Source organism: Haliotis cracherodii, unplaced genomic scaffold (genome assembly GCF_022045235.1).
Source record: "Haliotis cracherodii isolate W230 unplaced genomic scaffold, xgHalCrac1.p SCAF_3, whole genome shotgun sequence".
NCBI lineage: Eukaryota > Metazoa > Mollusca > Gastropoda > Lepetellida > Haliotidae > Haliotis > Haliotis cracherodii.
Genome location: NW_027266286.1, coordinates 52,259,107 through 52,285,077, shown reverse-complemented (window position 1 = coordinate 52,285,077; position 25,971 = coordinate 52,259,107). Strand labels below are relative to the sequence as shown.

The 25,971-nt window shown below is 40.2% G+C and overlaps 1 protein-coding gene across 13 annotated transcripts in view; it reads right to left on the bottom strand.

The window, feature by feature from the left end:
* LOC139474225 (CUGBP Elav-like family member 2) overlaps window positions 1-25,971 on the bottom strand; it is a 230,921-nt gene that overhangs the window by 83,903 nt on the left and 121,047 nt on the right. The window contains exon 1 of one of the 13 annotated variants that reach the window (XM_071257141.1): window positions 6,607-6,688. The exons of the other annotated variants lie outside the window; for them this stretch is intronic. Coding sequence (XP_071113242.1) covers window positions 6,607-6,629 — 23 coding nt within the window. The 5' untranslated portion in view covers window positions 6,630-6,688. Of the gene's footprint in view, window positions 1-6,606; window positions 6,689-25,971 lie in introns of those variants that run through there. 13 annotated transcript variants of the gene reach the window in all.

Here is a 25,971-nt window from a genome sequence, read left to right as displayed (position 1 = left end):
GTAGATACAAAGTGCACAGAACAGGCTACTTAATCCTGTCTACGGTTTAGGTAAGGAAATGAGCATAGGTGCACAAATGCGCCAAGACCTTCTGCAACATCGTATACTTTACGTCTCCATCGGCTACAACATCTACTACCACAGTCAGTGTTACCATCACGGACGTTGCTTCAATTGCGTTGTTGCTGTTGCTGGTAGTACTGTCACTACTGCAACGACCACAATCAATAGTTATTCTTTCTGATGCTTCTGTTGTCGTTAGGCTATTGCTTATCCTTCTTCTGTAATTGCGGTCACAACAACTACTATAAGTGCTACTTCCACTGCTATAGACTAACATCTAGTTTCTGAAATGAACATATATTAATGATAAATTATAGTTATAAAATATATAAAAAAGAGCCCAGAGACGTTCATCATTTTCAAAAACTGCAGCAATCTAGTAATCTAGACTTGCCAAATATTATAGACTTGCATGGGATATATAGGATATATATTTCAGGGTACTACTACTACTACTACTACTACTACTGCTACGACTACTACTGCTACTACTACTACTACTACTACTACTACTACTACTACTACCAAAATAATAGATATAACTACTGCTTCTATTACGACTTTGACTAAAACGTATTTTCTTACATCTTCGAATTTCACCCTGTGCGTCAAATTCCAACACTTTAAATATATTTCGTAGAACCCTAACATTAAATCAAATTGACGGAACGGTGTATGTGGTGTCATGGATGACGAAACGGATTTGTCCCTGTCAGGTGCAATGAGAAGGAAATGTTTGTTAGAATGACGTGAAGGATAATATATGCTACACGAGGGGAACCATATACCTGCATATCATGGTGTAGATCAACTTTCAACGAAAGGCAAAAAGAAATATCATGTTTCAGGTTCTGACACGTCCTTTTCAGTCTCTCGCGATGGACGTCTTCAGAACGTACAAACTGATGTTGTACGATGCCCCCCGTTTCTGTTCAGATTGTGTCTGTCTGTCTGTCTGTCTGTCAGTCTGTGTGTGAAGATGAAGATGAAGGCTTCAGACACCACTCAACTGGACATGTATGAATCGCTGCGTAAAGGTCATTTAACACTCATGACAACCATATTTCCCCTCCAGTCTGTTGATGTTATGCAAGTGAGCTTGTCAAGAGATAAAACAGCTCAGTCGTCGATGCCCCCGGCCAAACCAAAAGAACCAGGGTGAGGGGGTGGGGGTGGTGGTGGGGGTGGGGTGGAGGGGGAATGCTTATTAAGCCAGTAGTTTCTACACAACACTAAAAAGTAGTTTCAGCACGACACTTTAATCCATCATGTCACTAGACGGAACACAAGACCGCCTTACATACGATACCGTCACTAGTGAGTACACTTACCCCTACCAAACGATGCATACAGTAAAAGTGTATTGCTCATGTTCGGGGCTCGTTTCTGTGTACATCATGTTCTGAATCTGTATATTGGTGCACATTATCGTGCTGTAATTTGATGTTCTATCAGGCACTATCTCCTCAAATGATCTGCTCATAAAAGTTTACTCATGTGGGGGCCATATTTTTTATCACAACCAGAGCATAACGGCCTCAGGAGATGTGAAGGATGGCTTTTCTACTAAAGTAGATAAAACATGTGGGGTTATCAAGACAGGATATGTCCTCAGTACACTCTGCTTGCCGTCAGAGATGAAGAACATTATTATCTGGGGCAAGGTGTATATATAACCTGGATGTGTCCTATGGGCATCGTAACGGTGCTCAAGGTATCAATCACAGGTTTGCTTGTCCAGGAGTCTATATACAACGGGACTAATAATGACTGCACTCAGCAATATGCCACCTTATGACGGCGGTCTGTATATAGTCGAGTTGACCAGACAATCATGAGCATCGATCTACGCAATTGGGATACGATGACATGCATCAACCAAGTGAGCGAACTTGACCACCCGATCCCGTTAGTCGCCTTTTACGACAAGGATGGGTTGCTGAAAAGGGTCATACTGACATGTAGTAATGTGCAATGAGAAGTATACGAGCAAAGCAAAATAGTATTCAACAAAACAAGTTTGAACATGATGTATGTATCACAGCTTGATATTTACGAGCGCCTAACTCAGAACTCTTCCCTTTTCTTTGAAGAATAAGTGCACTTGAGTTAAATTGGGCTTAAGCTCTTCAGCTTAACACCTAAGTATTTCTACATATTTTCAATTTAAAAAAAACTTCAATGCGAATTCTTCCTGACAGTTTTAAAGTATATTCCATAAATTATGGTGAACCTTTCGGGTTATTACCCCCACTAGATAGGGCAAGCAGTGCAGCGTGAGACGGGAAGCAAGGTAAACCGAGGTTTGACTTTCTCAGTGACACAAAATGTACACGCATTTAAATAAACCTGATCTATCTTGACAAGTGCTCTCTGTGTGCACATCTAAACGATTGATGAACTCATAACTTCATCAAGTCCTTCTCTTAATTATTATGACCTATCAGTTTTAGACTATGAGTTATCTAACTCGACTATTACAAGTGACTAATTCTTCTCAAATCACATTTTTTTAAGAATATGAACACCTGACGCCATACACACGATAGACTTTGACATTTGTACTATCAGTGAGCCGTTCTTGAGTCATCCCACGCGACGCGATGGCAGTTATATGTATCAACATGTATCTAGTTCTAACTCAATCATTAAAGACAGTCACAAAATCATTACAATGAATAACAGAAATGTAAACACCTTTGCGGATTGGAACTGTGGACATACACTGCATGTAGACATAGTTCTTCGAGAGACATCAAAAAGACATTGAAACATCATAGGATTCAGGCTTTCGCCACAGTTACCATGACTACAGTATCATTTCATCTTTATCACAAAAATCTGTTTTATAGAAGATAAATCTGCCCTCTGTCAAATGGACATGAGATAATGAAAATGGTAAAAACGTTTCACGACTGGTTAAATATATGCATATTTCTAGGAAGATGAGGATGACATAGAATTGCCAGAGAAGTAGTCAGTGGATCGATGCCCCGCATAGACGTCCTGCGAATCACTTCAAGAATCCCTGAAAACAAAACTAATTTCAATCCTTTTTAAGAAATATAAAAGTGCTGCAAGGATAGCAGGATGTTGCAATGGTAGCGCTGTCATGACCTGTGAAACACTTCAGCGGCTACAAGCCTTCATTATCATACTTTCAATAAGAGATTCTTGTTCAAGCCGTCTAGATGGAAATACATGCTGATTAAGCAAGGTCTGAATGTGACCTATCCAGTTTTTAGATGACCCATAGACTGGGCTCCAGTCTATTGATTTCTGACATGAGCAGAGGTGATTACGCATTCAAGTGACCTAGTCCTTCAAACCGAATCGTGCCCTCGCATAAATGTGCCAGTGTTAATATAGCATGACGTGGTATGAAGTCACAGAGTTGCATTGCATTGTAAATGAGCTCAAAAGTGCCACAAAACTATTAATCGTTGGAAAACGTACTAATAGCTAAAGTAAGACGATAAAACTAACGTGAATGCTTCAGAACAATTAATTCAGATAGCGTTCGTGAAGGTTGATGATATAAGGTACATTCAAAGCCTGTAGAAGTGAGAAAGAATATTTTCGTAAAACTGAATTATATAATTTTAAACCTCCACAGCTTTACGTGGCAGAACGTTATGAACGACTCCAGACTGGGGAATGCGGATGTTGTTTCACGCAGCAGTCACAATATCCAGCAAGAGCGGCCGTAAATCAACCAGTTTTCACAGTACAAGCCAGTGATTGATAGCATGAACACCAACACATGCCATCGGGGCACGTTGACACACAAAGAGCCACGTCACAGAAGCCAAAACCTCCCGGTGCCCATTGTATTGGGGTTTTATTACAAGGACGATGCAATGGGTACCTATTCTCACCCAGAATCCCCACAAGGGCCCTAAGAGGCCTTGACTACAGTGAATGAGTGAGTATGGTTTTACGCCGCGTTTAGCAACATTCAAGCAATATCATGGCGGGGGACTCCAGAAATGGGCTTGTCACATTGTACCCACTTGACTATTAAATACCAATACAACGAGAGAGTTAGTTCAAACAGCATTATCACAATGCACCATGTAAGACATGTAACCACGTGCACATTTCTTATAGGTAATATGGTCTAATAACGATACAAATCCCACATATTTTCGATTGAGCCAACGCCTTAGCTATACGCTACTGTATTTACATTGGTTTGATAAAAATGGAATATTCCGTTGGAACTTATAATACAAACGACAAATCCCTTTCCATAATCATAAGAAATCTCTGCAAAAAGCAGAGTCAATTTGACGCTTCCGACAGTACGCATGTGATTACGAATCACTAACAAATACCAGGTGTTCGCGAAAAGGTTAGAGTATCCTGCCCACTGGGGCCTCGCGTAACAAACACATACAAAGGCAAGTCAATATTCAAAAAGTAAAAAATAAATCCTTTGAAATAAATGAAGAATGAATTTATTAGTTCCAGCTACAAACAAAAGGGGTATTTTTAAGAGAGCACTGTACATGTAGGTGGAAACATTAATCTTGTTTTATTTAATATTTAAACAATATAGGATGGGCTGATGTGATTTGAAATATGTTCTCTACGAATGTATCTGTGACTGGACGCGAGAAGAAGATATTACACTCAAGATGCGATGCGTCTTGCGTCTAGAATGAAGCAACAAGTCTCAAAAAGTACAAAGCGTGTTAAACATGAACATCATCTAAAACACGACAACGCAAGAAAATATGAGTCTTCAGTCAGCTACATTATTAGCCGCCTTGGTCCCAATCGACCAACAACTATTAGTCTCAACCCCGGACGTGTTTATGAGCCACTTGTCACCCGATGCGGTCAGTGTAACTAGCGTACGTTCAATATATTTGATTACATTATTCCGTGAATGTGCGCGTACCACTGTTGCTAATTATATCCTGACGACATTGTTATCGCCATCGGGTAATTAGCAGCTTCTGTCCGTGTGTTGCTTGCACCACGAGGCCTCGTGATCGTATTCAGTTATTATCCATCACAGTCGCCATAATAGCGTGGACCGGAAGTGACACTTTTTAATGGCCCTTCGCCTCGGTTGCGCAGTGCGAAAGGTCAAGCAACCGATGCAGAACCTACTAGTCCTGTTCGGCGTTGTCGATTAACGCTGTCAGCAACTCCATAATGTAGTGACTACCTTTCAGCATTAATCCTCACCTGGGTGGGAAGCCGACGTGCAGCGCTACGGGAAATGTCACAGGTGCCAGAGAGTGATTATCTGTATCGCACAGCCAATCAAGATGGTGATTAATGTTAACACTGGCCTGTACACCCCGTCAATGACATATGGTTATATTGTTATACCAACACATTCAATAAACGTGTGGATACAGGTCAAACAATGGTTATTATTAGTCTGACAAAAAACAATCCACACAATTTATTGTGTTCTGAACACTTGAGTGTGTACTTTCAACGCCACAGTTATCAGAATATGTTGTGTTTGTTTTGTTGTTTAACACTGCACTCAGCAATTCTCCAACCGTATGGCTAATAATCGATTCAAGGCCAGACAGCCAAGTGATTGATATAATGAACAACCACCCACGCCGTCGGGTACAATGACACGCAATCAACTAAGTTATAGTCCGACCACCCGATTCATATCAAGACCTGTAAAGATCCGGGTTAGAATTGGTCTTCAAAAACGCATGCTTGTCGTAAGAGGCGACTAACAGGATCGGATGGTGATGTTAGTCGACTTTATTGGTGTATGTCATCGTATCCCAAATGTAAAGATGGTGTCATGGTGTCAATCACAATGTTGTCTGTTCCAGAATCGATCATTTACAGAGCGACGTCATATAGCTGAGATATTGCTGAGTGCGGAGTTAAACAACAAACAAACATTTAGATAACTCTTCCGACTGACATTGGTTGTTGGGGACCAATTCAAACATGAAATTTCCAATGGTTTGTACAATGATTCTTATATGTCCATTCATAAAGTTTCACATAGACTTTTAACATTCATTTCTACATACATTTACCAATTATACATTCCAAGTGGTTTTCATCATCTATAATATGAAGAGCTACCGGAGAACCCATGCTAAAAGATATAACACGTGCAAGTTTCTATGGTTGCACTGTAAAGGCAGATGCTGAAACCAATCCCTTTGATATTAACAGAGATAATATCTCTTCGTATGCCTTTTCATTGGGTTAGAATACCACATCTCTGTAAGAGGTACAATGTAGAATGGTATAAGTTACCAACAACCCAATCAATGCTTGTTTATAAATAGATACGCTATATCCCTCTTAACACCTTGGCCTTTCACCACGTGCCAAAACCCCACTGCCAAGGAGCGACCAAGGGCAATGCATTCTCCTAACAAGCTTTGGTTCTGCAGTAAAAGTTTAAATGTCCCGACAAATACGTTACGTCACACAGTCGTATATCTAAACACCAGTTCCCACAGAGTAAACATCCGTCAATGCATGGATTCCACGTGGTTGTCGCAGACCTAAAAGAAACAAAAGCAATAAGCGTCTTACCTTGGGAAGGCCTGCGTATACATCCTTTGCCTAGATCCTCCTCGCTAAATCCGTCAAGCAAAAAGCTAGGTAGCTGCTTGAGGAAAAGCCGATGTATTGTGTCCGCGTGTTGAAGCCGAGATAAACTCAGACCCAGGGTCAAACCGGCTTGGCAAAGAAGGTGATAGGGAAGCGTCTAGTCCTTCACAATTCAACTAATCTCAGTCATAATAATAAACTTATCTGATAAACATGTGATGGTCTAACAGCGAAGGGACAAGTTACTGTGACACTTGTCCACAATCTTGGCTTGCCAGCAGTGTCAATGACATAAGGGCATAACTGTCAGCGGTAGAGTACTTTATTGCCGTCGCAGACCTCTCTCTCCGGAAAAGGGCTCGAACATTGTGGTAATATGTGTCGTGTTTAAGTTAATAGAATTATTACAGCAACACGCCTGTGAGGTATAGCACCCACTAAGATCAGGTAGTTTATGTGTTTTTTTAGATAACGCTGATGCCACAATCAGATATCAGTCTGCACTGAAACAATATGATAAACATGTTATCAGTGTAGTGACCGCCTCCGTGGTCTAATGGTAGAGCGTCCGCCCGGAGAGCGGAAGGTCCGGGTTCCATCCCCGGCTGCGTCATACCAAAAGACGTTAAAATATTGTGCTTGTTGTTACCCTGTCTGGTGCTTGCAATTAAGGGGCTAAAACAAGGATTAGTACAAGCAGCCACATATATAAGTGTAATAATCTTGCACGCGACGTTAAACCCAATTTCAACTCACCTCCACCTATCACTGTCGTACTTTGGTAATCACGTCCTGCTTCAATACAGGTTGCAGTTGTGTGACATCATTTTACAGGTTTTCAAGGTACCTTGCCCCATATCTGGGTTCGATGATGGACGTATTATTTTGGGCTGTTGCCACAGCTTCTGCTATTACCACTATTGCTACTTCTACAGCTGCTGTTGATGTTACCACTACCACTATTGCTACTTCTACAGCTGCTGTTGATGTTACCACTACCACTATTGCTACTTCTACAGCTGCTGTTGATGTTATCATTACCACTATTGCTGCTTCCACAGCTGCTGTTGATGTTACCATTACCACTATTGCTACTTCTACAGCTGCTGTTGATGTTATCAATACCACTATTGCTACTTCCACAGCTGCTGTTTATGTTACCATTACCACTATTGCTACTTCTACAGCTGCTGTTGATGTTATCAATACCACTATTGCTACTTCTACAGCTGCTGTTGATGTTACCACTACCACTAGTGCTACTTCTACAGCTGCTGTTGATGATATCAATACCACTATTGCTACTTCTACAGCTGCTGTTGATGTTACCACTACCACTATTGCTACTTCTACAGCTGCTGTTGATGTTACCAATACCAATATTGCTACTTCTAAAGCTGCTGTTGATGTTACCAATACCAATATTGCTATTTCCACAGCTGCTGTTGATGCTACCAATACCACTATTACTACTTCCACAGCTGCTGTTGATGTTACCACTGCCACTATTGCTACTTCCACAGCTGCTGTTGATGTTACCACTACCACTATTGCTACTTCTACAGCTGCTGTTGGTGTTACCAATACCACTATTGCTATTTCCACAGCTGCTGTTGATGTTACCACTATTGCTACTTCTACAGCTGCTGTTGATGTTACCAATACCACTATTGCTATTTCTACAGCTGCTGTAGATGTTAATAAAAGCGATAAGAAACATTTCCAATATCATAAAAAAATCACAGCATAGTCCACAGCTCTGGGCCCATTTGCACAAAGCGATCTTAGCGCTAAGCTGATCTTAACCCATACTTTAACAGAGGCTTACAATAGCCTTAGCGCTAAGATCGTTTTGTGCAAGTGGGCCCTGGCGTAGAGAGACTCTGCTTATGCTGTTATTGTTTGTGTGTTACAACTTTCAAACATATCAAAGTCAGTATGCCAGTGTGCAGCCATTAAAGCCAACCCAATGTACACGCCCCGCGTGCTTTAATCATCACAGCCACATAAGGCGACCCGCAGGAGATATTATACGGGACCAATATCAAGGTCAAATAGATTTTTATCACCAAGCACACACACACACCCTAACTTCCTCATGTTGATAATGTCAGCCATACAATTCCCGTCTTACCTTTAGATTCAAAACTATGACTAACCATTTTGCATTTTTCTCGTTCAGCATGAATGATAAAACTTTTGTTGAAATAAATATACATACAATTTTTCATGTCATGGTGTTTATGCATATCCCCGTATGCTCTACATACAGACGTACATAGCAGGCTGCCTTCCCTATACATAACTACTTACCAAGATGGTCCAATATCTAACAATATCGATTGCCATAATGGATAGTCAGCTAATCCTATTAAGGTGCCCGAACAAATGAATCCGAAGCAGAAATGATTTCATTTCACGAACAAAATGCTATAATTGATTAAAAAGGCATTATACATTCTCATTTTTAGGTGCATTTCAGCTTTTGTGAGGACCCTTTATATAACTCTGACTGACCTCGGCGAGAGAGTGAGATCGAGTTGTATTCGATAGCTGCATTATGCAAGCATCAGTGTCGTCATTACAGAAGTGCTTTCGTTGAGGTAGAAGAACTCATCTATCAAATCAATCATTTCCACTGGCTAACATTTCTTGACCTGCAACTCATAAATGGACAATAAAGGAGAGCTTATTAATACAAGTGAACGACTATACCTATTATTGTAAATACCATAGACAGCGAATGGCTTGATGATCTTAGTCAAGCGTTTAACAATACTTTAAGGTATCACGTAAGCTGACATTCCACATAAGCAGTGTGTATATACGAATAGGTATGATCATATGAGGCTAGATGAGAAAGAGAGAGCCTCCCTGGGAGCTGATGTTAACATTTAGTGACCTTGAGTTTTACGTCACCCCAGCACTATTCCAACAATATAACAGCTGGGTTAAACAGCGGGGTTAAACAGCGATGGGCTTTTCGCGAACACCTGGTATCATCCCTATTTGACACATGCTCATGACATAGTCGGAATCGTACAATCGACTGGTTTGGGCAGAGATTTCTTCTGAATATGGAAAGGATTTTGTATTTACACACTGTACTCTCACTCGGGTATTCGGCTTGACGAGCTGACTAACTGAGATATATTTTTCTTCCCTCTGATATGCTAGCTAGCGATGCTAGGCAAATGACCTCCCCACTGATACGCTAGCCAGCGTTTCTAGTCAAATGACCTTCCCATTGATATGCTAGCCAGTGACGACAGTCAAATAACTTTCTCACTGATGCAGCCAGTCAAATACCCCCCCTCCCCCCACCACACACCCCACCCGCCACCCCCCACCCCCCCACCCCCTGATATGCTAGCCAGCGATGCTGGTCAAATAGCCTTCCCTTTGATATGCTAGCCATCGATGCCAGTCAGACAACCTTCCTCCTGATAGCCAGGCCAGTAATTCTATCGTTATTAGTACACACATCTAAAGCGTACTCGTTTGAAACTGATGTCGTTGATATACATTAAGTCATCGTATGCATCTGAAACATCGCTCAGCAATAATGAAACTGTGATCTATTCCGTTTCATGTACTGAATTGTTATGTGGTGTACAATCCTGTGCTTTGACCCATTATATATTCCCTGTTGGACAATTTATGTGGTCAGCATTCCACTTTTGCAACAAAAATTCATGTTGCATTTTTTACGACAAAGTTAGTGAACCGAGATACGGATAGATAAATCTAAATCCATCCCAGTGCTTTGTTAGGTTAAAAATGCATCAGATTCTATTAACATACCGAATACATTAGCGGGCTGACAAGGATGATATCAGCACCGTTTTGAAGAAACGTCTCATACACTGTACCCCTCTAACATTAGGTTAACTGAAACGGCTGTATATATGAATATATATACTTGCTGGAGCCAAGGGGTGCCTACGCATGTCAGGAATACCATTAATCTAAGTTGGAAACTGAAGTCTAGAGTGTGAATATGAAAAACAAATTTAACTTGCCACATGCATCATAAAAGTAGGAGAGTAACACACTGCATGATTTATGTTCCCATGCATTAGTATAGTCGGTTCACTTCAGGAAAACAGTGTCAGCTGTGGCAATCATAATGGATCACGCCGAGATCTAGACAATACGCACATGTTCTGAGTACCCCAAACTGATTTTATGATTAATACAATCAATGTGAATGTATTTGTTTAAATCTGTTTAATTCCCCAAAGCAATAAAACTGTATGCATGAAAGAGATTCACAGAACGATAACCGATAACTTCAATGAAATGAAAAAATGTCATATGCCTACAGTATGATTGATTATGTCGATGCGTGCAACTACAGAAATGGTTAATTTCTTCACAACAATGCTATCGTTACGCACTTTGTACAGAATCAAGTAGGAGACGCATACAAACACAGTGTCAGCACAAAGGTAGCTCTCAGTACAAGTAAGTGTGCGAGAAATATTTTTAACTGAAAGAACAAACAAACAAGGACATATCCTAATGATCCGTGAAGCAAACCTGGGTCTGTCGATATTAAGCCGACATTCCAGCACCAAAACATCAATGATTGTCGCTTTTGTTGTTTGGGAAAATGTTGTCACATTCGAATAACCACAAAACGTCTGTGAAACCGATCGTAACAGGTGCTTCCTTGACCTAGCAATGATAAAAGGGATCTGTGCAAGAATACTTAGGAAATTACAGTCTGCTTGTCATACGGTGGATACATCAGGCCATGTGTTAAACATCGGCCACCGTGTATAGGTAGCTTGGTTGCAGACAGAGACGCAAGTATATTAAGATATATGTTACTGTTTAGAGTGAAGTGGCGATGTGAGTAGAACACCAGACATGGATACAATAGACATTTGTACTGGAAACAGTGATGGGGAACCCATTTCAGGACGTGGGGAGGTCTATGAACAGCCATCATTATCAGTTTAACCTAAAAAAGGGGGTTTGCTTCCAGAAATATACAAACTGCGCAAACATATTAAGGAAGTATGGCTGAACACTATGTTGATAGGTGATGCTTGTTTTGGAGAATGCTATGATATGTGTGGTATGATATATCTGCTTAGGAGCCACTTAACACAACAGTTTCCCAGACAAACATTACGCGTTATCTGCTATGCTCATTGCAGGGTCAACACAGATGTCATAGATCATCTAAATGAAGACATTTGGAAGAGCCGTATCGAATGAATCCTTTGTGTCGTGCTAAGCAAATGGCTTCTTGATAATGAGCATGGATATAACTGTTGTTAATTAATTAATAAAAAAAAGAATAATTACTCTAGTCGTAGAAGCATAAATATTATATTAAGAACATTGATCAACCAAAAGTTGGATTTTCAGGAATAAAATGTTTTACAACATGTGCATTTTTACAAATCTACAACGATGTTTTTGGAAATGTCTCTTTGTATTGCATCACAAGCCGATAAATGATACTTATATCCAAATCCAATTTTACAAATTAGCCCAAATCGTAAGGAATATTTAACCCAAGCACACCTGACCTGAATGAGTATATTGTAAATTATTTCCAATTACATATTAAATTACAGTTACAGTTATATAATTCTCCTGTTCGAAAAATAAATTCTTTGTAAAAAATATAAATTGAACTGTTGTTTTGTGCACATATTTGAAAATAAATAAATTAATGACCAATTCGTGGCCATCTAACGACCTGGTAAAAAGTCATTAATTATTTCGTGATATCGTGTTCTCTATGGTCGAAGCCATTATGCTATCGAGTTTCTCTATGTAGTAAGAGACATAAAGATGAACCAAGACATTAACAGTAAAACATTGCACGGCAGTGGCACCTGGGGGATTGGTACAGGAGAATGGTTTGATCATGTTTCATATGCAATATATATAATCAGTAAATGACAAGTAGATGAAGTATTACTATGAAATTAAAACACAGTTTCAGCTTCGTGTTTTGTTTGCTATAATCAACATATCGCAAATTCGATATCAAATTTAAATAAGTATTGCAAAATATAAGAAAGAAATATTAACATGAGTTAATTCAGTAAAGTGCAATATATTCCCTGATTTTATAATTTTCAATAATTTTGTTTCCTTTTAACACTTTTTTCGAAATGTTTCCGCGTATAAGTCTATAACAAGTAATATTATAATCTCCTGATAGATCTATTAATAGTTTGATAAGAGGCGGTGACATCTTCTTGCGCTAACGTCAATGGACAAATTAAATGGGCTTTGAAAATACCGGTTTTCTGAGCCATTACTTCGTCAAACCCTGCTGAAAATCGTTAAGCCATCAAACGTGTCCCGTTTCCTAGCAATAAGTGTAATTTGAGAGAGTAAAAGGAAAACTTAGTTCCCAAAGTCGTGTGAAAAACCCGAAATGGCGCAAGATGAAGACGGAAAGACCCACAATACATCTCCAGTGACGTCACCCTCGCTTCGTCTGGAACCAGGAATTAATTGCCTGCTGGGTCTAGCAAATCAGCCACATTAACGTGAGATCAGGCTTTTTCATACATGTATGTCATCAATTTGAACAGTTCATTATAAGAACTATACAAAAAGCTATATTTGGCGCGTGGTGCCTAGCTGTCTATGTCCCTTGTTACTCTTCTACTGGTCTATATACATGTATAAGTAATAATGGGTAATTTGGGCCAATGTTGTATATTGTGAATATAATTCGTTTCCATCTTAATACAAGTTGCATGGACATCATTAGGAATCGTCAAGCTCACCACAAGCGGTCATGTGTACAGTCACATATAGCCTTTTAACCACAATTGTCAAATGAAGAAAAAAATGAATAGATAAATGCTTAAGGCTGATGAACACATTTCCCAGTCGAATCATGATACATTGTAAATCAATTATTTTCATATCTCGGGTTTCTGGATAACTTCTTATGCAATAAATAGGAACTGTGGAATAGAAGATTGTATCCGTCTTTTTCAAATATACTTGGAATTTTTTTTATTTATTTATAAATAAAATCAGAGACTATAAATCGGTATATGGTCTCTGATAAAATGCTTTCCCAAGTATATTCGAAAAACAAAGCTATCGTCATCTGTCAATGAGAGGCAATTTATTCCATCATTGTTTGGCCGCATGTGTTCTCTTCACTGCCCTGGCTGCTGGCTGTAACTAAAGCTTAATATGTACAGCTGGCGTCCCCCGTCCTTAACTAAACTTCATTTCATTTGTACGATGTCACGACAGCCAATGAATTACAATGCAATATCACGCTGTTTCACTTGCTGTGGAGATTTCAGAGATCTTACTTTGTCATGCGCAGTAGCATTCGCCGGAACTCTTAGGCACTGCTGATCAGGTGTCACTCCACGGCAAAAACAAGATGGCGACCTTTAGCGATATTCAAGACATTTTACTGTCAGCTTACTTATTGATCTGTTTTAAAGACAGGGAAAGGGCATGAGAGTAGATGGGAAAAGAAAGATCAAATTAACCTCACTTCAATTAAATTAGCGTAGTAGCTGTCGCAGGGAGAAGACGTCACTTTCGCATTAAATCAAACACTGAGCTCCAGTTGGTGAGAAGATTAAAAGGCCGTGATATTTATCAAATTAAATTCTCATGCCGGTAAGCTTATTGAGACGTGATACCTTGATTAGAAAAGGAGATGAGAGTTTATGTCGCCACTGAGGTGTAATGCCATTGTCCAATTAATTTAAATATACATCACGGACCCATTATGCTTGTAAATACCGTATAAAGCCATACGCTTCGATCACTTACTCACGTTGATTAAGTATCGATTTGACAAAAGATAACCGGCTTACGCTTCTTTGGACAAAAATATTCCAAGATGAAACATTAAAGAAACACCACGTCTTCCTTGAGGCCAACATAAACTGCCGAGCAAAAGAAACTATACACCCATGTTTGATGGTGGTTTCAAATGAACCAAACAAGAAATGGATATTCGATCGTGATGTATTTGATACGGGTATCACAGCTGTGCTTTGGACCTTAAGAATGTATTTTTTCTCGGAGACTGTTTTCAGCCTAGGAACGTTTTGGTAACGTTTGCAATATTTTTTGGAAATCCAATTTTCAAGTGCATGCTTTTTTTTGGCCCGACAGTTGGTAGTAACCCTCTTCGTCACCGCCTTTTGGAATATTATTCGGAGTGGGTATTCCAGCCAAACTACATAGTGGCCCCGGTGTCTAAGTCGTATCAATTAGATGTGCTAGGTTGGGTCCCTGAGGTGCATGGCTGAGGGTTCGAATCCCAGCTTCGGTCTGATTTTGTTTCTAGCATCATAGCTAGTGATTTCACCAAAGTGGTATCGACTAACACAAGCGTGAATTCATGCCTTCCTCTCACATCAGTCTGACATGTACTGTAATATTGTTCAATTTGGCGTCAACCTCACTTATTCACAAATCTAAAACAAACCATTAACGTGATTTCATAGAAAGAAAGAGAGTGACTAATATTATCAAGATATTGCTTGTTCACAAATGTATCCATTTCGCTTTATGCACAGATTTCTATTGGAAAAGGATCTGCTTTAAGCAGAACTTTCTATTGGATATGGAAAGGATTATGCTTTATGCAGAGATTTCTATTGGATATGGAAAGGGTTCTGCTTTATGCAGAGCTTTCTATTGGATATGGATATGGAAAGGGTTCTGCTTTATGCCGAGATTTCTATTGGATATGGAAAGGATTATGCTTTATGCAGAGCTTTCTATTGGATATGGAAAGGATTCTGCTTTATGCAGAGCTTTCTATTGGATATGGAAAGGATTCTGCTTTATGCAGAGATTTCTATTGTTTTGTCGCTTTTGTATCATTGTTAATTATCGCCTGCGTTATCGCTGGCATTACCACTATTTGATTGTGATTCATTAACTCATGCTTATTATATATGGTTGGAATCGTACACTGGACTTACAGCAGATATTCCTTATGTTTATTGCAAGGTGTTTGCCGCTTTAATTTAGTTATACGTGATTCCTCATAGTACAGTCCACGACAAGCTATAATATACTACAGCCATGGCCAGTTTAATTCTAGTTCCACCAGCTGGTTATAACCAAAGCCAGTAATAAACCAACATGGACATGGCATAGCTAGTCATTATCGTACTTTGTCCTCACAAACATATATAGTAATCACAGGATAACAGTGTTGAAATAAAACATACAAGAGGAAAGTAAAGAAAAATATTCTCATTTTGTATTCATAAGTGAAAACCGCTCGTAAAAAACACATGTAGTGACATTTTATTGAGAAGTGATTTCCGCTCATGTAGTGCTCCTCGTATGTAGTGACAGTAAGTTGAACACAGTGACTTATATTCACATAAGTTACCCGATACAGACGGATGTTAGAACAAAAATAACTCTATGTCTTATTTACACAGCCTTCTTGTACGAGCGTAACATGGCATTGATTGAAAGAGGAGAAAAAAACTAAATGCACCCATCTCCCAATTCCATTCTTCATGAGGTGGAAAATTACTTCGAGAAGAAATAGACAGCTATTGTGTAGACAGAACAATCTTCATCCATTGGAGATACCATAACGAGATACCATACTATCTACAAGAAAGACGAATATAGTCGACGTAGCTCCGAATGACACTTCCGTATGGCATGAACACAGATACCGAGCAGCTGTAGATGTAAGACATAACCGAGGTGGCCCCGAATGATCTCTATTCTCTCTGCTGAGTGCCACGACTAAATGAAATGCATGCACTGTCTACGTGACTTGTTTATGGCGTGTTTTGTTTTGTTTTTTGGCACTCTGCTGTGCTTTATCACCCTTCCATTCATCTGTGGACATAGAAAAACCCCGGGTCGTTTCATACCTCTGTGGAAGAATCTACGTAGTCGATGTCACTTATAGAATTTCATTAACAAACAACTGCTCTGGGCATAGATGGCGAATGTCAAATAAAGACAATAGTTTTCATAATACGCATTTGTGGAAATAATCAGTGAAAAGCACAGAAAGAAATGTTGTGTTGTAGGTGTGCGTGAATAAATAAGGATCTATAGTTTCTTCCTTCTAAGACACGTTCCTAAACTATTGCAGGTCCTTCAGCTTATTATTCACTCATATTCATCATGTTCTCCTCCTGTGTCTTCTCATGTTCCTCATGAGCCTCCTCATGTTCCATATTTTATACATGTATTTAGACGACTGTAAACGTTCTGTACTGAATGAACGTGTATATTAACGACTTTAAGTGTTATACAGGTGAAAACGAAATGGTCTTCTCAGAGAAGGAAATGGAATCCGAGTGGAATTCGGTGTACAGACAGACAGACACACACACACACACACACACACGCACACGCACACACACACGCATTCACGCACACACACACATACACATATATACACACACATACACATACTCACACATATACACACATACACGCACACATACACGCACACATATACACACACATATACACACATGCACATACACACATATACACAAATACACACATACATACATACATACATACATACATACATACATACATATACAAATATACACACACATACACATACACACACGCACACGCACACACACACACACACACACACACACACTTCACAAACATAGTGTTGCTGTGATGATGGTGGTGATGACAATATGATATGCAAATGTCGGTAGTGGTTATTGTGAATTGGTGATGGTGATGATAATTGGTGCATGGGGTAATGATTATTATGATGATACCGGATTATTATCATTTAGCCCACTTAATGAATAAAGCATCTGATTATAACAGTATGACGGTGGAAAGGGATGCGGTTGAAGTTCCATAGTTGACATAGTAAGTAATAGTGGTTATCAGGCTCGGTGATTTGGTTGACAGCGTGGATTGTGGCTCATATCAATCTCTGGATTGTGCGGTCCAGGCTCGGTTATATACAGGCTGTCGTCATATCGCAGGATTATAAAAAAACAAAAACAAAAACAAACAATCAGCATCGCAGTGTCAACATTTATAAGAGCAGCGCGCCGTTCAATGTTCCAAGAGCAAGAGGCTGGTTATAAGGTGTTAGTGGTTAGATGAGCCAAAAAACGACAATTAATGAGACACGCGTCGGCAGCATGTGACAAGTAAAATCCGACCTGATTGTTTGAAAGTGGCATATTCTTCATCCACAGAACATCTTCAACATCAACGAAGTCTTTGAGCACATCACTCTTTCCAATATCATTTGGCAACATCGCTTATTTTAGAAGTATAAAAATCTCTTTGTCCGTCTCAATTATGAATTATTAATTCCATCATAAAGATGAATTATTGACCTGAACGCACTCTTGTCCAAACTAGCCTCGCCTTCTATTGATGTTTCAACAACCGATGGACTGGAAAACTGATACTGTGACGACTGAGAAATATGCACTTAGCAATATTGCTCGTGTCATTCAAGACTATTGAAGCAAACGAAACAAGTATACAAAAACGCAAAGGATGGGAGGTTCATTGTACAGGGTGCTTTACATCTTTAATACCAGTCCAGAGTTCACGTCACAAGCATTCTACAATCTAGAATGCATTTACCCAGAAGAGAAACTTTTTGAGAACATGCGTTTGTCGTATTCATCTGATAAATGATGTAGCTTTTTTGAAGCTTTCCCGCATCATTTTATGAATACAGAATGTTTTGTGTGTTTGTTTGTTGTTTAACGCCGCACTCAACAATATTCCATTTGGACTAGACAATCCAGTGATTAACATCATGATCCACGTAATTTGGATACGATGACGTGCATCAACCAAGTCAGCGAGCCTGACCACCTGATCCCGTTAGTCGCCTCTTACGACAAGCATAGTCGCCTTTTGCGGCTATCATGGGTTGCTGAAGACCTTTTCTACCACGGATCTTCACGGGTTGAATACAGGCTGTAACCACCGATTTCCGTTATGGTACAGCTTCATATTTAATAGAATTGAGCTGCAATTATATTACACCATGAAGTAGGAAATATATATATATATATATATTGTAAAATGAGGCCATGGAGCAATACTCAAAGTGAAAGAGTGAGTTTGGTTTTTCGCCGCTTTTAGCAATATTCCAGCAATATCACGACACCAGGGACACCAGAAATGGGCTTCACACATTGTACCAATGTCGGGAATCGAACCCGGGTCTTCGAACGAGCCAACGCTTAACCACTAGGCTACCCGACCGCCCCCCCCCCCTCCCCCCACTAGGCTACCCGACCGCCCCCCCCCCCCCCCCTCCCCCCCCACTACTCAAAGTAACATTTGGCCTTAATGCGGTACAACTGAATTGTATTTTCTGCTTATGACACTACTTTTATGACTATTAGTTAAGACACAAGTGAAGAAAAACTAAAATAGAACGATTATGAGCCTCGTTTTGGGAATATGTTTCCTGCACTTGGAAAGTAAGCTTGATGTCTACCTTTAAATCTTTATTACCACGTGACCCTGTTGACACTGTGTCAATGTGTCAAGCCGGTTGCTACTAGTGACTTTAGGGACGGTAGGGTTGTCTAGTGGTTAAAGCGTTCGCTAGTCACGCCGAAGACCCGGGTTCGCTTCCTCACATGGGTATAAGCCCATTTCTGGCGTACTTGTCGTGATATTGCTGGAATATTGCTAAAAGCGGCGTAAAAACCATACTCACTCACTAGTGATTTCATGCGTGGCCGTATCAACGAAATGTGACCCTTATAAAAAGCGGAAACTGTATACATCGCTGTGTACCGTGCCATGTCAAGGCAACCTGGCAATACAATATTCAGTGAGTGATTAAATTGATCTACAGAAAGACGTACTGTCTACCCAAAAAACAAAGTGTCAGGTTCCGACGGCACGATTGCTTTCACAACGGTCAACACAAGCAATTTCTTCTGCGCATCACAGTCATCGTGTGTCTGTTTCGTGTGACCGACCTCCTTTAAGATGGAGGACGTACATTAGCCCTGTTCATCATCCTGCCACTCAATCCTAAATAGCACAGCGGTGACGCTGTTGTAGCCAGAGAATATGTCAAAGCGAGGCACCGGAAGGAGCAGTGCATGTCGGGTTGCCAGACAGATGAGGTTTTCTTCGTACAAAGATGGCTGAATTTTTCCTTTGAAGTAAGAATGCGTCTTTGGGGAAAATGGGATGCCGAAGGGAAGATGATATGGATGGATTTCTTCAAGATTGTTACGAACATCCATTGCTGCATAATAAATGTTCAGGATGGAAGAGATGTGGAAGACTTCATCGTCGGGATGTTTCAGTAACGAAACATCAATTTCAAGGGTTTAGACATATCTTGTAAAGCACATACGGACATTGTAAAATTACAATATAAACGGTTCCTATAAACAACCATTCGCCTTGCTGAAGCAGCTTTCTTATAATAATTCTCATAAAAAAACTATTTAATTAACCCATTTATAACCGCTCTCGCTTCGTAAACATATAGCTAGTACCATAACAACATCATTATGGCAGATCTCCAGAAATAGATCGCTTCAAGATTTGAAGCAAATGTTTCTCTTGCCTTCATCCCGAATAGGAGCCATATGATGAAAACAATATCAGTTCTATTGCCCCGAAAACAATTCTAAAATGCACCGTGCGTCACTTACCTCAAATATTACACTAAATCTGAATTACATTTAATGGCATTATTTGTAGGCCAAATGAAGACATTAAATCTATTGTCTGGCAGGCGAATAGGCCATCATTTGGGCCAGTTTTACATATTGTCACATAGGCTTAGACCAATGGCCCATTTCAAGACCCATTTATGTCCCGACCTAAAATAGTCCCTGCAGCCAAAATGCCCTGAACACTCAATCAAACTGCACAGTTAGTTTATCTGAAAGAAATACAGCCACATTTATTTCCGCATTTATACTAAATCCATATCAAGGATGATAAATCATGTGATGATACACACAGATTTCCCAGTAAAATGCACAAATCATTACGGTTCCGATTGTACAGATACGTCAAGAGAGAGAAAGTTCCTTTCTTGGTATTGACCGTTTTAACTCGACGCAGTAAGATGTCTCGCGAGACTTCCCCGAGCCATGTACACCGAATCAATCTTTACATTTTAATTCAATCGCTTCGTAAAAAGATAAACAGCCTCGTGAATCTCAGACTGGCATCGCTGTTGCCATTCATCAATACAGACATTCTGATTACAAAAGACGTTTTTGCCCGTGTCAACATCCTGGTTACTATTAGGAAACAAGTTTGAATGCAATTACTGCCTGTTTCGAGAAACGCAGGCATGTTTTCGTTTGTTATTCTGATCAGGAAGTGGCTATGGAATGAATTATCGTCAAACCTATGAAAATCTCCATAATGTCAGCAATTGTGTGAATATGTGTTGCAGAGGTTTCTAGACGTTTTGAACTTTTCGAATTGATGTCTTATTTTGTTTGTCCAGTGGAATGCATCACCGCTGGGAACTAGCGTCTTACGTCGTATTTTACGAAGAACCTTTTTTTTAAGGGAGTTGATGATACAACTGCCCTAATGCAATCTCCTCACTCAATTAATTTTAATACATGACAGATGTGGTAATGATGTAAGCGGGCTATTGTTATGGGGGAGAATTTAGGCTTAAAACAACTGTTTCAGTTTCACTATCACAACTCGTGTTAAAAACAATTTAACACAACTTGTGTTAAAACACAAGTTATTCTTAAATTTTTATCCAATCCATATCCACCACAAAGTTTCCCGGGTTAGATAAGGTTAAATAGCACTATACAGCTCAATACAATTGTGTACACTGCAACTAATTTGGATCAGATTGTCAAGTTCAGGGACAAGGCTGGTTGCGTGGCATCGTACCCCGACGGCGTGGGACGTTGCTCATTATATCAACCTCTGGTTTGCAAGTTTCAGACAGCATTATTTACAGGCAGCCGTGATACACCTGTAACGTTGCTGACAAGGACGTAAAACAACCAGCAGACAAAATAGCTACATGTATCCAGATACAGATCTGGTTCCTCACAACCCTCAGCCACTGGGTTATTTACTTTCCATACAGCCTTTCGGTACCTAGGCCACAGACCACTTGCGGTGGAGCATTCTAATGACATAAGGAGACCCACGGCTACATGTCATATCAGATACAGAGACTCTCATCACCGCAGAACATTGTTCCAGAAAGGATAGCTCCCGGAGCTATTGGTTTTGATGTCATGGTCTTCAGCTTACGAGGCGAGTAATTAAGTCCTATGTGAAGCAGGAGCCCCCGGGTAGACATATGAATAGGCACACTTCTTCAAGTACCACCAAAGAGAAGCAATATCTTTGGACGCTACAGATTGGTGTAGACCATGATGAAATTACTTGTACTGGTTATTAAGTCTGTTGAGAGGGCCTTTGTGACCTGTTTGATCGCTGAAACCGTCCTATCAGACGTTCGCGAAGCAAAAGTTCCAAAGCAAAAGTCACTCAACGACGGCTGATATTATGGTTTTTCGGTGAACTTCAACCAACTGGGGATTTAACACCTTAACATCATAACTATCCATGATATCGGATAGAAGAAATACAGCTATTTGACTAAACTGCCGGGGAAAAGTAAGTATAAACCAATGTTTGACAGTGGCCAAAATGAAACAAAGAATTGGTTATTCGATGGTGATGTAGTTGATACGGATATCATAGTCGAGTTATGGACCTTAACCTTTCAATGTTTTGGCGTCTGTTTTCAACCCACTAACTTTTGTAATATTTTGGTTAAATTCATTTTTCAAGTGAATACGTTCTTTTGCTCGGCAGTGTAGTTTTGCTTCTTTACGACTACCTTGCCGATTTACTACTTATTGAAGGAAAGAAAGATATAACAATAGCCATGTCTTTGTCTTCAAATTTAATGTATGTTAAACGAAGAAATCAACAACGTATTCAGTTATATAGTGCATATTTTAGAAACTAATATTTTGCTGGTATTTTTTTATGAGAAACATTTCTCATGATACACCAAGGGGCGGTCGGGCAGTCTAATGGTTAAAGCGTTTGCTCTTCGCGTCGAAGACCTGGATTTGATTACCGACATGGGTACAATATGTTAAGCCCATTTCTGGGGTCCCCCGCCTAATATTGCTGGTATTTTACTAAAAGCGGCGTAAAACCGTACTCACTCACTCATGATACATCAATAGCATGACTATATCCCATACCAAATCCCAACAAACATGAACACACATGTACAATTCACCTCTGAGTCTCCACCCATATGTAAGTTCTGGCGGTTCCTCTAATGTTCCCCATTACCAGCAGGTACGCCATGTATGGCAGACGTAGCTCAGTGAACATGAAGGACATGAATCATGGCACTACCTGCCTTGTTCACTCTCAGACAATGTGAAGATGGAAACTGCCAAATTCACGTATATTAATATCAGACTTAGTATGTGAAGATTGATGTTCCAACCCGTGAACATCCGGGTTCGGATTGGTCTTCAGCAACCCATGCTTGCTAACGGGATCGGGAGATTAAGCTCGGTGATTTGGTTGATGTCATCGTATCCCGGTCGTGTAGGTCAATGTTAATGGTGTTAATAACTTGATTTGCAGGTCGCCCATATATAGCTGGAACGTAAGGTGCTGAGTGCGGCGGCAAACAACTTACAAACCCAACCATGCTAGGAGTTTCCGGTTGGTAGATACCACAAGGAAAATCTCAATACCATCTTGTAGAATCCCAAATAATGGAGTAAAAGCTGTTGAGACAGGAAGTACAGTTCACTGTTAATACGAGTGCAGATACATGTTATTACAACATAGCTACAGTGAAATATACACGTTCCCGTCTTCCAAGTTGTTTATATACTTATGCGCTGGTGCCAAAATATGTGTACAAATCCGTTTGCGATTACATGGTTTCTGCTAAATGAGAATTATTGATGATTATCAGACTCCTATTGTTTTACGAAATTGTATATAGAAACGCCATAATTTGTACATTATTATTCACTTTACTCTTCAAAGTCAGACCTTTATTGCTGACCTATCAGAAACTGAACATGGTAAAGCCATCCATCGCCATGCAGCGGAAGTCTGAGAATCTACCCAGGTGACTCTGCACATCGTGAGTGGACTAATCAGTGGTACTGGTGCCTAATGGGGTAACACTGACACAGGTCGTAACGCCAGGTTGTCTAATCTCCATACTGCTGCTCCCGTCATTGACCCTGACTAAATTACAGTGCAGCTGAACACACGGAGAGGTTGAATGTTTGATTAACGCATGAGAGAGAGAGAGAGAGAGAGAGAGAGAGAGAGAGGGGGGGGGGGGGGGGGCAGATAGACAGACAGTAGAGGAAGACAGACAAAAGAGGCAGAGGCGCAAAGATAGATATTAAGGGAGAGAAGAAGGGAGGGAGAAAAGGAGTGAATGATAGGTAGCTCGTTGGAGAGACACTGAATGTAAAAGATACGAAAAAGACATATAACGAAATACGTAATATCATCCCCAGACGCATTCTACCCCAGCTAATCTCTTATTTCTTTCCATTGTTTGCTTGTATATTAACGCTGCACTCAGCAATATTCCAGCTTTATGACAGCGGTCTGTATATAGTCGAATCTGGACCAGACAATCCAGTAACTGACATCATGAGCATCGATCTTCGCAACTGGGATACGATGACATGCATCAACCACGTAACCGACCCTGACCACCCGATCCAGTTAGACGCCTCTTACGCAAAGCATAGTCGCTTCTTACTGCAACCTTGGGTTGCTGAAGACCAATTCTACCACGGATCTTTCTATAGTTAGCACATATGTAGTTGCATCCATGATTCAACTGCGAAAAGACTTGAACATACACTGTAGGATATGACGCGAAAGCCACATGTACTGGACACGTGTTTCTTATACCAGGATCCTTGATATATATGTTTATGAATATTTTGCTACTTAATATGTCACAGCATATGTGTTCGCATGATTAATCGTTGATGGTAAAACGACAAAGCAGATGTCAGCATCCGCGTCACATTCAAGGGCCATGTAGCACGTGTGCCTCACCATCAATCGTTCTAAAGTGTTTGCATGATCTTATAAGCCTGTTCATGGTAAAACGTTCAGCACAAGTGTACATTCGCATGGATCGTGTACCAATCCAGGATGTTGGTATTTAAAACTCAAAGAGAATATTTCTCGTACACACTGATTGAGAGTACTCATTTCCCATCCCTCTTCAACTTTCTCAAATCGCTGTACCTTACACAGAATGCTTACACCAGGCCAGACTTTGTACCTGGTTGTGTATCTTTTAACCATGTAACCCAAAGCGTTTTCTACAAGATACACATTAAACTAAGTTTCCCCTGTGGGAAATAGGGGGCAGTTGGGTAGGCTAGTGGTTAAAGCCTTCGCTCGTCACGCCGAAGACCTGGGCTCGATTTCCGACATGGGTACAATGTGTGAATCCCATTTCTGGTGTTCCACGCTAAAAGCGGCTTGAAAAACTAACCTCACTCACGTACTTGCAGGTAATAGTGAACAGTTATCGGTATAAGTTTATCACTAATTTAAAGTCACTGACTTCAGCTCGCTTTAAAAACTCTGGTGTTGTATCACCGTCGAGTATCGAACCCAATCTTTGTGTATGATCACTACACTATGATCACTATGTTGTCCCCTTAGCTTCGCTTTCTACCATTTTATTTAATACATGTTTAGACAAGCGTATCAACTGTCAAACCAAGCATTTCAATGAATATAGATTTATCATATTTTTTTATGAATCAGTATCTTCGTTCAGGGCAGGGGCGGTTTGCTTGCTTTGAGCAGAGTTGAATCTCCCAGCGGTTGCGGGCTGGAATCTCTTGCTCTTTGATCAGTGTTCGTTGATCAAGCTGTCACCCCGTTAGTTAACTGCAATACTGTTCCCGGAGGGGCGGTCGGGTAGCCTTGTGGTTAAAGCGTTCGCTCGTCACGCCGAAGACCCGGGTTCGATTCCCGACATGGGTACAATGTGTGAAGCCCATTTCTGGTGTCCCCAGCCGTGAAATTTCTGGAATATTGCTAAAAGCGGCGTAAAACCATACTCACTTACTCACTCACTGTTCGCGGAGGCTTGTAAACCAGCTCGTTTTACAGTCAGGTATTAATATTATCTGAAACATGTTCTGTCTCCAGCAGATATGACGAAGTACTTATTGAAAGTAATAATACAATTTCCGATTGAAGTAACATGAGTGCATCATCATGGATCTGGTGAACATCATCGATATACATGTTTGACAAGACGGGATAAAAACACAAAGTCTACACAAACATCTCCATTATATCTGCCGTGAC